The sequence below is a fragment of the Camellia sinensis genome, chromosome 1 (assembly GCF_055761805.1).
Source record: "Camellia sinensis isolate YWXY chromosome 1, ASM5576180v1, whole genome shotgun sequence".
NCBI classification, from domain to species: domain Eukaryota; kingdom Viridiplantae; phylum Streptophyta; class Magnoliopsida; order Ericales; family Theaceae; genus Camellia; species Camellia sinensis.
This window is the reverse complement of record NC_138961.1, coordinates 26,540,459-26,555,343: the sequence shown is the minus strand read 5'-3', so window position 1 is coordinate 26,555,343 and position 14,885 is coordinate 26,540,459. Positions and strand designations below refer to the sequence as shown.

The 14,885-nt window shown below is 35.9% G+C and overlaps 1 protein-coding gene across 1 annotated transcript; it reads right to left on the bottom strand.

Moving 5' to 3' along the window:
- Positions 1-264: 264 nt before the first annotated feature.
- Positions 265-14,410, bottom strand: LOC114323451 (ABC transporter B family member 20-like). Its single transcript, XM_028271064.2, has 11 exons — positions 13,551-14,410; positions 10,299-10,353; positions 10,020-10,195; positions 9,694-9,894; positions 5,975-6,234; positions 4,966-5,276; positions 4,619-4,842; positions 4,172-4,512; positions 3,196-3,983; positions 2,739-2,980; positions 265-1,860 (listed from the first exon to the last, which is right to left on the bottom strand). The coding sequence occupies exons 1-11, from the start codon at positions 13,935-13,937 to the stop codon at positions 631-633; spliced, it is 4,215 nt and encodes a 1,404-aa protein (XP_028126865.2). The 5' UTR covers positions 13,938-14,410; the 3' UTR covers positions 265-630.
- Positions 14,411-14,885: the final 475 nt, after the last annotated feature.

Here is a 14,885-nt window from a genome sequence, read left to right as displayed (position 1 = left end):
CTCCTAAACAAGAAATAAAAATCATTAAAATAAATAAATAAATAATCTAGTCAATAATCTAATCATTTTATATACAAAAATAAAGAGTTTCAACAAATGCCTTTCACTTTATCGTCCTTTAAAGCTAATGTATTTTTTCACAAATGGAAGAAAGAACGATCTACAACCAGGAAAATTAGTGAGAACTGCCGCCAAGAGAGAGAGAGAGACAGCTCAATCAACCATACACACAGACAAGCAAACTAAAAAAAAAAAAAAAAAAAATTCAGAGAGAAATTACAACTGCATTCCACTCTATAATTAACAAATCAATATACCATGGAGACAAAAATCACAATCCTAACCTAATGATATGCTTTTGCCTCCAAAAGAATATGTATCTAAACCTGAGACCTTGTCCCCACAAACTAACTGAATTCTGAAAAACAAAAAAAACCCTACTTCTCACCTGCTAAATTTGCACAATTTAACTACCAATGCCACCAAACCACCATTATGAACATCAGCGTCAGACCTCATCATTGTTTGTTTATCTCAACTACCATTGCAGAAATTCTCATCCTTCTTGAAAAATGGGCAGACTTTTCCCCATGCACCAAACACAAATTAATACCAATTCCAAAACCCTGCCTAAATAAGTCTATGCTGACGCAAGCCCTTCCCAAAGTGAGGTTGCATCAAACGGACATACAAACCATTCTTCGCCATCAACGAATCATGCGCCCCTTCCTCTACTATTCTCCCCCCATTAAGTACTACGATGTTGTCTACATGCCTCATCATAGCTGCTCTATGGGCTATTAGAATGGTGGTTTTGTTCCCCATGATCAATGTATCAAGAGCCTCCTGAACTACTCGGCTTGACTCAGACTCGATCGATGAGCTTGCTTCATCCAATAGCAAAATAGGTGCGTTCTTCAACACAACACGTGCAATTGCGATTCTTTGTTTCTGTCCTGGGGTTAGGTCCACACCCCTCATCCCCACATGTGTGTCGTAACCATGTGGCAAGCTGCTGATGAAATGGTGAGCATTTGCGATTCTTGCTGCCTCTTTCATCTCTGATTCACTTGCATTGTGCCTTGCATAGATGATGTTTTCCCTTATTGTTGTTGAGAAGATAATCGGTTCCTGCTGAACAAGACCCATGTGGCTCCTCAACCATCTCAAGTTGAAAAGTTTCAAATCTCGACCATCAAGTAAAACCTGACCAGCAACCGGGTCATAAAACCTCTCAATCAATGATATTATAGTGCTCTTCCCAGACCCTGAAACTCCCACCACAGCTATAGTTTGTCCCCCATTGACTTTGAGGCTAAAATTACTCAATACCAACACTTCTGGGCGAGTTGGGTAAGAAAAGTCGACATTTTTCAACTCAATGCTTCCATAAACATTGGGGGGTTTCATTGCTGAATTATCATCTGGTTCAATCTTAGGCACACGATCTATGATCTCAAATACTGAAGTAAGCGATTTCCGCCGCTTAAGTATATAGGGAGCCAAGCCAAAAGGCTCCACTAGTGCAAATGTTGCAAAAGAGAACACCATGTATTCCTTGATAGCTGTATGCAGATGCATATAGTGATTTTTAACAGAGTAAGCGGCGTACCAGAGAAGAAGAGCATTGCAGGCAAAAAGAAGGAACTGTGAAAATCCAAATCCAAGACCGATAGCCATCCCATGAAGGAAGCTCTGCTTGAATATTTTTTGTAGTTGCAATCTGTAGAGCTCCATAACCTTGTTACCAGCACAGAATGCTACAACAGTGTAAATGTTTCTAACAGCATCCTCAAGAACCAAAGAAGCCTTTCTGTGCATCTCTTGTATGCCCTTAGAGAATCCAGCAAGCCACAACTTCTGCAAAATTTAAATTGGTAGCTGCTCAGGATTTGGGGAAAGTATCAAATAAATCGTAGTGCTTCAGGTACGGAAAATAAATTTTGAATCAATACGTAGAAATAAAAGTCCCTCATCACAGATAAATAAAACCACCCTCCAAATTTCAAAGAGAATTATCCTCATTTGTCCATCAGAGAGAGAGAGACTCCTCAGTTGAGGTGGTGAATTTCAAACCTACAGAGCTACAAGAGATTTGATGGATCTACTCCCCTTTTTCTCTTCATCCAAAATTTTAATCATGGTAAAAAAAATTGAACTACAGCTTATTGGTCCGGCTTTGCATAACAAATTGATCACTCTTAACCTCATACCAACAAATGCCTATTATAACATAATGATTAATGTTGTGTGTGGTTGGAGCATATGGGGAGGGATTTGGAAAGGAAAATGGAAAAGGTAGGTGAAATGAGAATAAAACATGCCTATATTTCACCTAGTTTCACACACCTTTCCCCTTTTCCTTTCCAAATCCCTCTCCAAATTCCCCAACCAAACACATCATAAAGCAACCATTTGAACAAAACATAGAACCTGAAGAACAAAATTCATCCTACATAATGTGAAGTAAAGTAAAAAACAGAGAAAGACACCATGTGAGCAAGAAAATAGGAACAAAAACTTTACAAAACTCTAAAATTTTAAAACTAGGAACATAAACTTTTGTTCCCCATCAGATTGATGTAGAATAGCCCTTCGAAACTTATGAGTAGTCATCTGCAGGTGTTTATTCAATCAGTGATGAACTGAGATAACAATTGAGCGAAGTATTAAGCACTCATTTTGTCATTACCTATATATAGAATTTTCATAGAAAAGCATGTAGACATGATGCAAACCTGTGCAATAGCTGAAACAGTAAGAACTGGTAGGGTCGCCAAAGCAACTAGTGCCAATCGCCAATGTAGAAACATCCCAATAAGAACCGCTACTGCAACAGCCGCACTGTCTTGTATAAATATAGAAAGCCGATTGCTAAAAGCCGCTCTCACAAATGTAGCATCATTTGCTAAACGCATGGATAAGGTGTCAGCACTGTTTTCCTCATCATCAAACCATCCAACTTCATTACGCAGCATTGCTGTAACATTAAGGTATTAGATAAAACCACACTAAAGCTAGATTATGCACTCATAATGAGTTAGAAGTACATATCCAGAACACAGTAAGAACAAAATAAGGCGGCTTGTGAAGTAGAAATACATACATATATTATGTTAAGCCAGACAGAAGATAGAAAGGGGGGGGGGGGGGGGGGGGGGGGGGGGAGAATCTATTTGGGAACGAGTCATGTACCTGAGAACATCATTCTCCTCACTCGTTCAGTCATTTTCTCCCCCATTATACCGAAGTAGAAGTGCTGCAGGAAATTGGCAACCACTGTCACAATTCCCATGCAGGTAATAATTAAGCACCACTTGTTTACTTCCTCGCGTAGGTGATGATCTTCTCTGTAGTATGCTGTAACTACCAATGCAATAACATAAGCAAGGAGTGGATTAAAAGATCCAAAGATGGCAGCACCAGTGCTTCCTAGAACAGCATAAAGCCACTCTGCTAAGCTAAGCTCTACAAGCCTCCACAACGATGGTGCGTTTCGAGATCGTTTATTCTCTGCTTCCTGCACTTTCACTGCCATGTCATCAGATTGGCTATGTGGCCGACTAAAAGTTTGCGAATGAGATCGTTCATTTTTGGGATCAGATGTTAAGAGTGGTGAGACAGGAGATTCAGGATCAGAAGCATTGGTTGTTTGTTTATTCCCAGACATAACATCAATTTTGGGTAACTCCGGGAGTCTCATTTCGAAACTATCCTGCCTTCTTATAGATGGTTCCTTTTCTGTACCATCCAAGGGCACACCATTTTCCACCATTTGCTCTGGCGGGGGGCTACGAACTCTTGGGGATTCATGTGAATTGAATGCAACATCTGGGTGCTGGAATGAATGGATACCAGAAACTCTTTGAAGAGATGGCGATTTGACCATTTTAGGAGATGATGGTTCTTGGAAGCTTTGACTTGCTGATGAATCTTTTTCAATTTGGAAAGCTGCAGTTTCCTTATAGTTCCTCATTGGCATCCTGGATAAAGATAAAGAACACACAAAGAAGTATTAAAGAGATAATATTTAACTATTACAAAGAACATAGTGTAATAAGAAGGATTATTCTCGTGCCTATATATTCATATGTAGAACCTTGAAAAGCAGTGCCTCATACAAGATAATTTACCATGTTCAACAAAAGCATAAGTTTTCTTATTAGAATACCTCCGTGGAAGTTTTGCTGCTTCTTCACATTTGAGAAGCTCTGCATAAAGGCCATCCAAGGCTATTAATTCATCATGTATTCCCATTTCAACTAGCTGACCCTCTTCCATCACTGCTATAAAATCAGCATTTCTTATAAGACTAAGCCGCCGAGCAATAATAATAGTTGATCGCCCTAACATGAGGAGATCTAGAGCCTCTTGGACAGATCTTTCAGCTTCAAAATCAAGTCCACCAGTAACCTCATCAAGAAGAAGAATAGAAGGATTTGAAAGCACTGCCCTAGCAACCGAGAGTTTTATTTTCTGTTCTTCTGTCAATGCTAAACCAGCCCTACCGACCTGACATGCATAGAAGGAAACAAATTCCCAACGGCCAGTTATGAGATCAATACAGAATCAACTAAGAAATATAGTTTAGATAGATATTTTATCACTCAAATTTTACCTGTGTCTCATAACCTTTCTCAAGTGAGCTGATAAATGTATGTGCATGTGCTATTTTGGCAGCTTCCTCAATCTGGTCCAACGTAGCATCAGACCGCCCATAAGCAATGTTGTCTCTAATACTCAGACTTAACAATGCAGGTTCCTGGGTGACTAAACCAATTTGGCTTCTTAGCCATTCCAGTTTGAGGTTCTTTATATTCTCTCCATCCAAAAGGACTTCTCCTGCAGCACACAATGGAAAACCATAAGAATTTGTAATAAGATAGGATCATTAAGGCTTCAGCAAAACCTTAATTGTTATAACATGCACACCCGCTGAAATGGGAAATACATATATATGCATACCTAATGTGGGATCATAAAACCGTTCCATGAGTGGTATAATACTGCTTTTTCCAGACCCATTTCTGCCAACAAGTGCCACTGTTTTTTTAGCAGGTACCGTGAGGTAGAACCCACTCAAGATAGGAATCTCAGGACGGGATAGATAGCTGAAATATACATTTCGAAACTCAATGTTTCCTTGTACAGAAGATAGAGTATTTCCATCATGATTAGCGGCAGAGGATGAACGGCTTATCATCTCATAGAGTCTATAAGCAGCAATTCTCCCTTGTTCAAAAGAGTAGAAATTTGTAGCTGCTTGATTCAGCCCACTGAAGCACCAAGAAATCATATATAAGCAACGAACAAATTTTGTTTCATACTTTTGTTTGTTTCCAGCAAAACAGGTGAAATGTTTCCATTTCCCAAGAAACTAACACAAACATTATTAGAAAATCAAACTCCTAGGTTATGTTCAGTAACATGTTTGTTTTCCATTTTCTGTGTTTGTTTTCAAATTTTCCACAAATTTAGAGGAAAAAAAAAAATTTGAGCATTCTCATGTTTTGAAAACAAGTTTTCATTCCCTCCTCCCTAACCCCACCCCCTCGGGACACCTTGGAACCCACATGATGTTTGTTTTTATTATTATTACTACCATTATTTTTATTTTATTTTTTTGATAAATATTATTATTACTACCATTATTATTATTGTTTACCTTGTTTGACAGGAACCTTATGAACATTAGAAATCATAATCACTTGTACATGGTAACATAGATATGCCTAATGAATAATTTAATGATTTTCAGTTTATTTGACATTTAATGCCCAATTGTCATTTATTATACCCTCTATGTGAATGGATTAGCAAACCTCAAAACATGTTCAATAAATTAATTATTAGTACATACATTTAGAAAAGTTTCACTTTTTTTCAAACATTTTTGTGCATTTCCAAAATTCGCTATGTAGGGAACTCAGTAAAAATGACAGCTAGGACAACAAAGCAAAAGCAGGATGCTTACAGGCCACTTAAAATTACAGCAAACAGGGCTGTTATAATTTCACCACCATGAGCTTTTCTATGAGTCACCAGGAATCTTCCAACCCAAAGTTGTAAGGCACAAGAACAAATTGCAAGCCCATATGTAAATCCGAGTCCAAGACCTTGCACCAGACTTATCAATATACCATATCTCAGAGTTGCTTGTAGTGAAGTTGCATAAGAATACTTGGCCAGTGTTTCGTTCGTAAATGCATACAAGGTTCGAATATAGGAAACTGCCTGAAAATTATAGAAAAAGAGAATGGCATCCAAGAGTCAGTAGGATTCAAGAAACTCACTAATGATAATTGATAAAAGCAAGATGAGCACTCATTGATACGGAAACCAAATTTACCATGTCCAGAACTTGTTGGCTGTTGGCACTTACAAAAAGTCTGACATTAATATAAGTGTTCTACGAGAGACTTATAACTTAAATTTAATGATCAATTTATTGTATTATTACTACTTCCATATTTTTTATCTTCTGCATAAATGCATATACACAAGCATATATAAATGCATGTATACCACAAGTTAAACTCACAAACACAAAGTATTGGAAGGGAGTTACACAAACTAGATAAATCGTAAAAGGCATGGATTTAAACCACAATATCGGTTGCAAATAATGGTCAAGGTCATGGTGACAATACGCTGCTATCAGGAGTGTCAGTCAGTAATAATGAGAACAAGTTAATAAATTGCACATGTTTTCTTCCCAACAAAGAACTCCTACAAACTAATTGAAATGCATATTTCAACCTAGGTTGCCAAATATAATTTTTATAATAATTGGAAAAACGATTTTTGATAGAGAAAGCATGATTTATTTACTATGGATCTTAAATTTTATTTTATCAACATCGATGCCTAACAACAAAGACCTATAGATGCAACGATCAGAAAGAGTGATATGATCTCCGGAAATGTTATGGGGGAAGACCTTAATTAACATGAGATATTGTAGTGAAAATTGATCAATGGTAGCCTTTAATTGTGACTTGAAGTCTGTAACTGATCGTGTTCATTGCCCACTACATGTCAATGATGTCATTATTCATGGCATGATGACCTCACTGTTTGGTGGTTCATGGTTTCAAGTTGTGGTCCACAGTTCCGTTAGATTCATTCCTAAGCTTTGCTTTGTTGCAGCAAGATGATCAGTCCATGAATGTTGAAGAGGAGAAAAAGATAAAAATAATAATATTTAAATTAAAAAAAAAAAAAAAAAACTGTAATTCGGTGCCTATTTAATTTTTCTCAGTATTTATAGCAAAGAATGATGTAAATTTATTTAATTTAACTAAGCATATAGCCCTTAACAGAGCAAAATGGCAATATATATATATATATATATTCATGTAACCAACCCCACTTGATTGAGACACAAGGACTAATTTGGACTGGAGTGGTTTGGTTTGGTAACATTGATACCTGACAAGAAAAAATATTTGCATGGACATTTTCACCATGATATTTAGGATTACAATTAATATTGGTACTAAGATAAGCTAACAAGCTTGCTAGTTTGAAAAGAATAACTATTTTTTAAAATACGAATTGCAAACAATAAGTGAATTTATTTACAGATTTCAAACTAGAAGCATCTAAACTTACTAATTGGAAACTAGAAGTATAAGTATTCCATTGTATTAGTACCATGTGACAGCAATTCTTAGCTGCAGTACCATTGTAAGAGGTAACAAGCTTGTACTCCCCTCAGCACCATAAAATTTGCAAATAACCACTTTTTGATAAATTAAAGTTACCAGATAACAAATATAATAAAACACCTATTGATGGTACAATTGCAGAAATAAAAGATTATATTTCATCAAGCAATGCAAATTTTGGACACACATCTTTTCAACCAAAAAGCTTGGCTCTCAATCCTGCTATATTGACATGCATATTGCGTATATTGGGCGACCTTCCGAGGTTTCTAAAATGAAAATATTCGAACTTTCAGGGACCAGAAGTCCAAGCATCTCAATTTGTTAGTGCCATCAGTAGTTCATTGGGGTGTTACCAAACAAAGGCTAACAAGCTTATCACTTTATCAGCACTGTAAAAATGACAATCATAAAATTTGACTCCACTCAACAAGCCTTAGTCTCAATTACTTGAGGTCAGCTACATTAATCTTTTTATTTTCTCCAATCACAAAAGCAACTAAAATTTAATCAACAGCTGTTGGTGCCATGCTACAATTATATTATATCCTGTAATTACCAAGTGACACAAATTTTAGAAACCACAACCCTAAGATCTCAAGATTGACCTCGTTGATTACTATTTTCAATCTAAAACATTAAATTTTTTAACTATTTTTTTTTAAGACCAGGTTTGCAACATAGTAGGCAATAATTTATATAACAAAAAAAATTTAGTTTTTAACCATTAGTGCTCCATTGGACATAATAGTATCCTACCTTCAAAATAAATGCCATTATAGATCTCTTGAATTCTGAGACATATGGTATGGTTGAACTCAAATCTTACTATTTTGATTACTAAAAGTATAAAGTCAAATTAAAATGAAGCTCCTTGGTTTTAGAATGGAATAAAAGTGAAAAAAATATAACGCCTTAAAAGAGTTTGCCCAACTTCAAGTGCTATAACAGGCTAATGGCCATAGCCAATACAGCTAAGAAGCATGGACACGGACACGTGACACGACACGGACACGCCGACACGCTAATTTTCAAAAAATGCAAGACACGACACGCGGGGGACACGCATGAAATATATAATTTTATATATTTATTATATGTTATATATATGAATATATCATTCAAAGATAATAAAAATATTAAATATGACAATAATTCTTATGAATTTATATGATTTTTGTTTTATTAGTGTATCTTAAGTTGTTTTGTTCAAACTTATAATTGGTTTCACATGTGTCTAATTGATAGACACGTGTGTTTAAGAGATACACATGTATTCTCCAAGTGTCCAAAGAGTGTCCGGGTCTTTAAAAAATAGGACACGTTTTAAAGAGTGTTGGACACGTGTCGGGAAAGTGTCCAAAGAGTGTTGGTGTCCGACACGGATACGACATGGATACGTTACCTTCTTAGAAGTGTCCGTGCTTCTTAGCAATACAGCCACAGATACAGAAACATGCAATCCCTAATAGTGCATAGGAACTAATATGCATGTAATTTTGATCACCCATGGTGACTGGCCATGACAGTAAGGTATATAAAGTTCTCTACCAATCCTTTAAAAAATCACTATTTTTTCCAATCCTATAACCAACTCCCTGACAACAGCCTCCTAGCAATAAAATATAAATGACTACAATCCAATAGATTAATAAAGCTACAACAGTATCTTCATTGTACATATATAAATATATATAAAGAGCAATCATCTACTCTTGACCAACAATGACACATAATTTGAGTACATTCAAAAAATTACGCACCTAGATAAGAAAATGATTAAGCAAAAAAAATCTCACATACTTAAAATTACACAGGCACAAAGATATCACACCCAATAATTCAGTCATTGGGATCAATAAACAGTCGCATAATAAAGCAACCATTTAGCACTTTGTGTTTTGAACTCTACACAATTCTATCCTCTGAGTTACCAAAAATGTCAGCCAAAATCAAAGCAATATTAAGTAAGAAGGTGGACAAAGGCGAGGTGGGGCAAAGCGAAAATTAAAAATACAAAAACCTGCTCGGCAATGCTTGCTGCTTCGGCATAGGCATCTTGAATATTCTCAGCAAGCCTATGGAGAAATATATTTGATATTCCTCCTGCAGCAACAATAAATGGACCGGTTGCTAAAGTAATGAGGGCAATCTGCCAGCAGTTGAGAAATCCAATCACAAGGCCGCTAAAGAAGGTGGCCATGTTATGAATATAATTTCCGACCTGTCAAGCCAAAAGTGATTAAAGATTACAAGATATTTTAAAAGAGCAAACCAATTCAAAAGCAGCTGACTTCTATAGTAAAACATAATACTTTTTTGAGGCAATGTTTCACATCTGTTACATACTTTTTCACTGAGAGCAGACTGGATGAGCAGCACATCACTCAGTACTTGGCTTACAATATCTCCATTATTCCCATATGTATCAAAAAAACTCATGTCCTGATCTAATAATACTTGAACGTACTTTGACCTGATCACTGCAGTCTGCCGTTCTCCAGTAATAATCCAGCATGAGACCTCTATTACATAAAATGAGTTAGTATTGTTGCTTGCAAAGAATCAGTATTCATGTGGGGGAAAGAAAGAAAAGAAAAGTGAATAGTGCATGAACATTTGGCTTACCTATCCAACCACATGCAAAAACACCCACGGCAATATAGACAATGGTCAAAGTAAGCTGCAGAAATAACAGAAAAAGTTAATTGACAATCTCTTTCCTTCTGAATATTTTGTTAAATGGCAATCCAGTTCATTTGCAGCCTTCATTTCTCAGATCAAAAGTTGATTCAAGTATAGATCTTGGAATTAAAAAATAAAAATAAACATTGAACTAAAGTATTCTTCTTTGTGGATAACATCTTTTCAAAATGATTGAATTCAGAGGACAAGTGTCAAGATTCTTTATCTTATAATTTCCTAACCTAATTACTGTTGGTGGAAAGAAACAGGGGAAGGGTTAAAAGAAAATTATTATTTCCTTCTAAATAGAGGATATTAAATCATTCTCATTTCATCACAAAAACAAAATGGTGGTTAGAATACAACCCAGATATTCTATAGATCAAATAGTGGAGAAGCAATTGGTGTTTACCAAAAGCAGAGAGAACAAATTCAAATTGCTAAACTGTTTAACATGAAAACATATAGAAATAAGCTATTTGCCCTAAACTGCATAGATTGTGGAAAATTTCCAGATGCAGAATGCATTGCAACCTATAACCCATGGTTGTGCCCAATTCAAAAAGTCCTTTCAACCGTTCCCATTAAAGTGCAACTTTCTTCTTTTATTTTTTGAATAATAAAACAAACCCAGAAATCATGACTAGACACTGCCAACTAAAAAAGCTTTTCATCCATAATTCGAGTTAAATACAAGGGCAAGGAACATCTAGCATCTCAACTTGACAATGCTGCTGCTCAAGCTACCACTTACTGGTTGGCATTAATTTTTAACAATCATAGTTTCTCTGACCTTTTGATGTTCTTAACTTAAATATTGCCAATCTAAAACAACTTTTTCCATGAGATAGGAGAAACTAACAAGGTTCTTCATAATAATTCTAGCATTCAGCCACCAAGATTCAGCTCCATCAACGTAATTAATTCATCTGGGCTATTAGCTGTTGCAGGAAGAACATAATGCTTGGCTATGAAGCATGGGTACTTCGAAAAATATGCCGTACCTGTACCGGATATTTACCGGCGTCTGCTATCTCGTATGATACTTCTGCATACATACCTAGTACACTAAACACGTATCTAAATTTTTTCTTCTTAATTTTTGGTATATCCAGACATACCTAATATATACCCAAGCCGTATCGTATCTCAGTTGAAATAATATTTTCTTCTACTACAAAGATAAAACTCCTTTCACTAGACTTCTTTTTTATTTTTTGTTTTATACTTAGCATGATTTTAAAATTAAACAATGGTTTGTAAGTTATTTAATATATTGACATTTAATTTTCATTTCTACCTTTACTTTTGACATTAAATGTTAATTGTAGATTGAACATTAACAAATTAAAGCATTTCATTAATTTTTGCATTATTCTAAATTAAAAATAAATATTTTTTACAAGCGTCCTAAGCCGTAATCGTACTCGTACTCGTACTCTATTTTTTTTAATTTTACCGTATCGGCGTACCCGTATCGTACCAGTATCAGTATCTGTACCCGTACCCGTACCCGTACCCGTGCTTCATAGTTGCTTGGGAGGCTTAAATAATACTTTGTTATCCTACAATATAATAGTTGTCTCCAAGATCGAGTGCTTGAGGCAATTATTTTGTTTCTTATTATAGCCTATCATCAAATTTCTTAGGGAAGGTGATGATGCTATAGTTTTCCAAGGAGACCTCTAGTGGTTTGTTTGTGGGTTGCTTCCTAGTCTCATTTGTAACTCCAACGAAATTCAATGACCTTCACATCCATTAAATATGCTTTTGACACCTCAAAAGTGGAAGGCATGGACCCACCTATCTTACATGGAAACTTTCATAGACAAAGTACCAAGTGTGTCAGGCACAAGATGACCGAGGTAAAGGTTGGTGATGTGCATTCAACATATGGAATATCAGATACCTCCTAAAAAATAGTGTTTACGTGGAAATAAGGGAAACATTAGTTCACTCAAAGTTTCACATGGTAATTTTTTTTTATCACTACACTTTTTTGATAAATATTAATATATTATAAAGGCCACAACAGGATGACACCAGTATAATTATACTAAAATGAAAGAAAACAAAGCAACTAAACTCCTATATATAAACATTGCTCAAAACTCAAAGATATCTACAAATGTAAAAATTGGTTCAAATAGGGGTCAACAACATATGAATATTCAAAAGCAATATTATACACCTTTCTTACATATAAATATCGTTTTAACTACAGTTAAAGGTGATTAAGAATTGAATTCCCATGCCCTCAGATTTGGAATTAAACAACTTAGACATCTAACCTCTGTCAGCGGTATGCTACGCATCCCATAGTGAAGTTATTCAAAAAGCACTGACTCAATGACAAAAATTTCCAGTATTTTTACCAAATGCAAGTCATTCAAAATAGTATCTTTGTAAGGTAAACAAAAACCCTCCAATTCTCACAATCAACCATGCATCTTCTGTAAATATCTATGAGAAGCTGAGAACCAAGAGAGCCAATTATAACAATTAACCATACTAGATCATATTAAACTAGGAAAACCAACTTCAAACTATGAGGACACTGGGAATCCCATGTTTGAATTAAAACAGGACAATAAATATCAATTTTGATATTCACCTAAACAACAACCAAGCATGGTAAACCCTCTCACCATAGAACGAAACAGGAAATGGATGAAAGCCAACGTGGGGCACAACAGATTGTCCACCTGCCTGCTACTCTGCTTGTTCAATGAATCACAAGCCCCATCATTCCAAGAAAACATTAAAAGCTCACACTAACATGGGCAACATACTAAGTTTAGTTATTTTCCCACGGATCCTCTTAGAAGCTCAATCTCAATTTCCAATTGCAAATTGATGTTCAGACAACTTTTGGAAATTTCCCCAAACAGTATGTTACGCCCCCTGTGGTGAAAATTTACTTTACTTTACTTACCAAAGAACTTTCCATAATCTTTCCCACTCTAATCAAGTTCTAGAACTGACTGAAAATCATGCATAGCACCAAGAATGTACAACAAACACCAATAAGTATTCTTTATCAAAACCCAGTAGTACTAAAAAGTGATAAAATGGTTCTAAATTAGAATAAAAATCAAATTTTTCCTGAACATAAAGTTAATAGAACACAATACAGAGACCCAAGAATCATGACCAATTGTAGCTGAAACAGAGCATTGAAATTAAAAACGCTACCTCTGTGAACTCGTCAAAAAGAAGATGACGCTGAGCATCCCTCGTATCCGGGTTGTCACGAACCAACAGATGAATAATCTTGGCGAAGTAATGCAAGTACACCACCAGCGCGGTGCCGTGAGCGGCGGCGGCGAGAGATCCGACCACCATCAAGACCCAATCGAGCCGATCGGCGCACGCGAAGAGCCGAGAGAAGGGCACGGCGGCAGGCGGTGGTTCCATCTCCTCACCATCCTCCATGTCCTCCTCCATATCAACGGGGACCGGCTCAGCGCTGGTGTCCAGGTACGGCGACGGCGACTCCGGCGGCTCCGACACTTCCGAGACCGGCGTAAGCGGCTGGATATGCGGCGGCGACCAGCCGAATAAGCCCCTTGATATCATCATCTTCAGAGCTCAAACCCAAAACCACGCACCTACTCAAAACCCTAACGCATCAAGAAGTGAAATTTTTGATAGAATTTTTCAGAGATCTCCGCCAAATTTAGCGGAGTTGAAGATAATTGAAATCAGATCAATATCTCTCTCTCTCTCTCTCTCTCTCTCTCTGTGTCTCTCTCTCTCTCTCTCTCTCTGATGATGATGATCCTTTGTTGAGGATTGTTTTAGAGAGAGAAATGGATGAACCGATGAGGCGACTCGAGTTGGGTGGAGAGAGTCGACTCAGTCAAAGAAGGCGGAGAGAGAGAGGGAGAGAATTGAGTGAGAAAAGAAGGTTCTTCTTCTTGTTGGGTGTGGTTAGGTTAATAAACGGCGTATCGGACGGCGACGTTTTCAGGCGCCATACTCTCTCTCCTCTCTCTCTCTCTCTCTCTATGTGCAATGTTGTGTACAGTGGATACTCGTTGGCATTTTGCTGTAACTTTATTTTAAATTAAAAATTTTAATACTGATAATTAACAATTTATTACTCGATCTTATAATAATCCATTTATTAAGGTTTCGTTTGGATAATGAGTTAATTTTTTAATTTTTTTAATTTATGGTTAAAATGTTTATTTGGATTATTTTTTTGACTTTTATGACAGAAAAAATAAAATAATTATAATTTAGATGTAACATTTTGTCTAGTTAACTTTTTATTCTATTTTATTTTTGTGACTAATTTAGTAAAAAAAAACCACTTTATCTTTTTAATTTTTTATCCTATTTTTTCTTTTTATAACTAGTCTAATCAAAAAAATATTTAAAAATTCACTTGTCAAACAAAGACTAAATCAACATGTATTCTAACCAATTATGTGTTTATAAAGTTTTTCAGAATAAGGTTGGGATTTTCAAAATATAATTATTAAAAAAATTAAATAATTATTCTATGTTTATCATTGATTAATT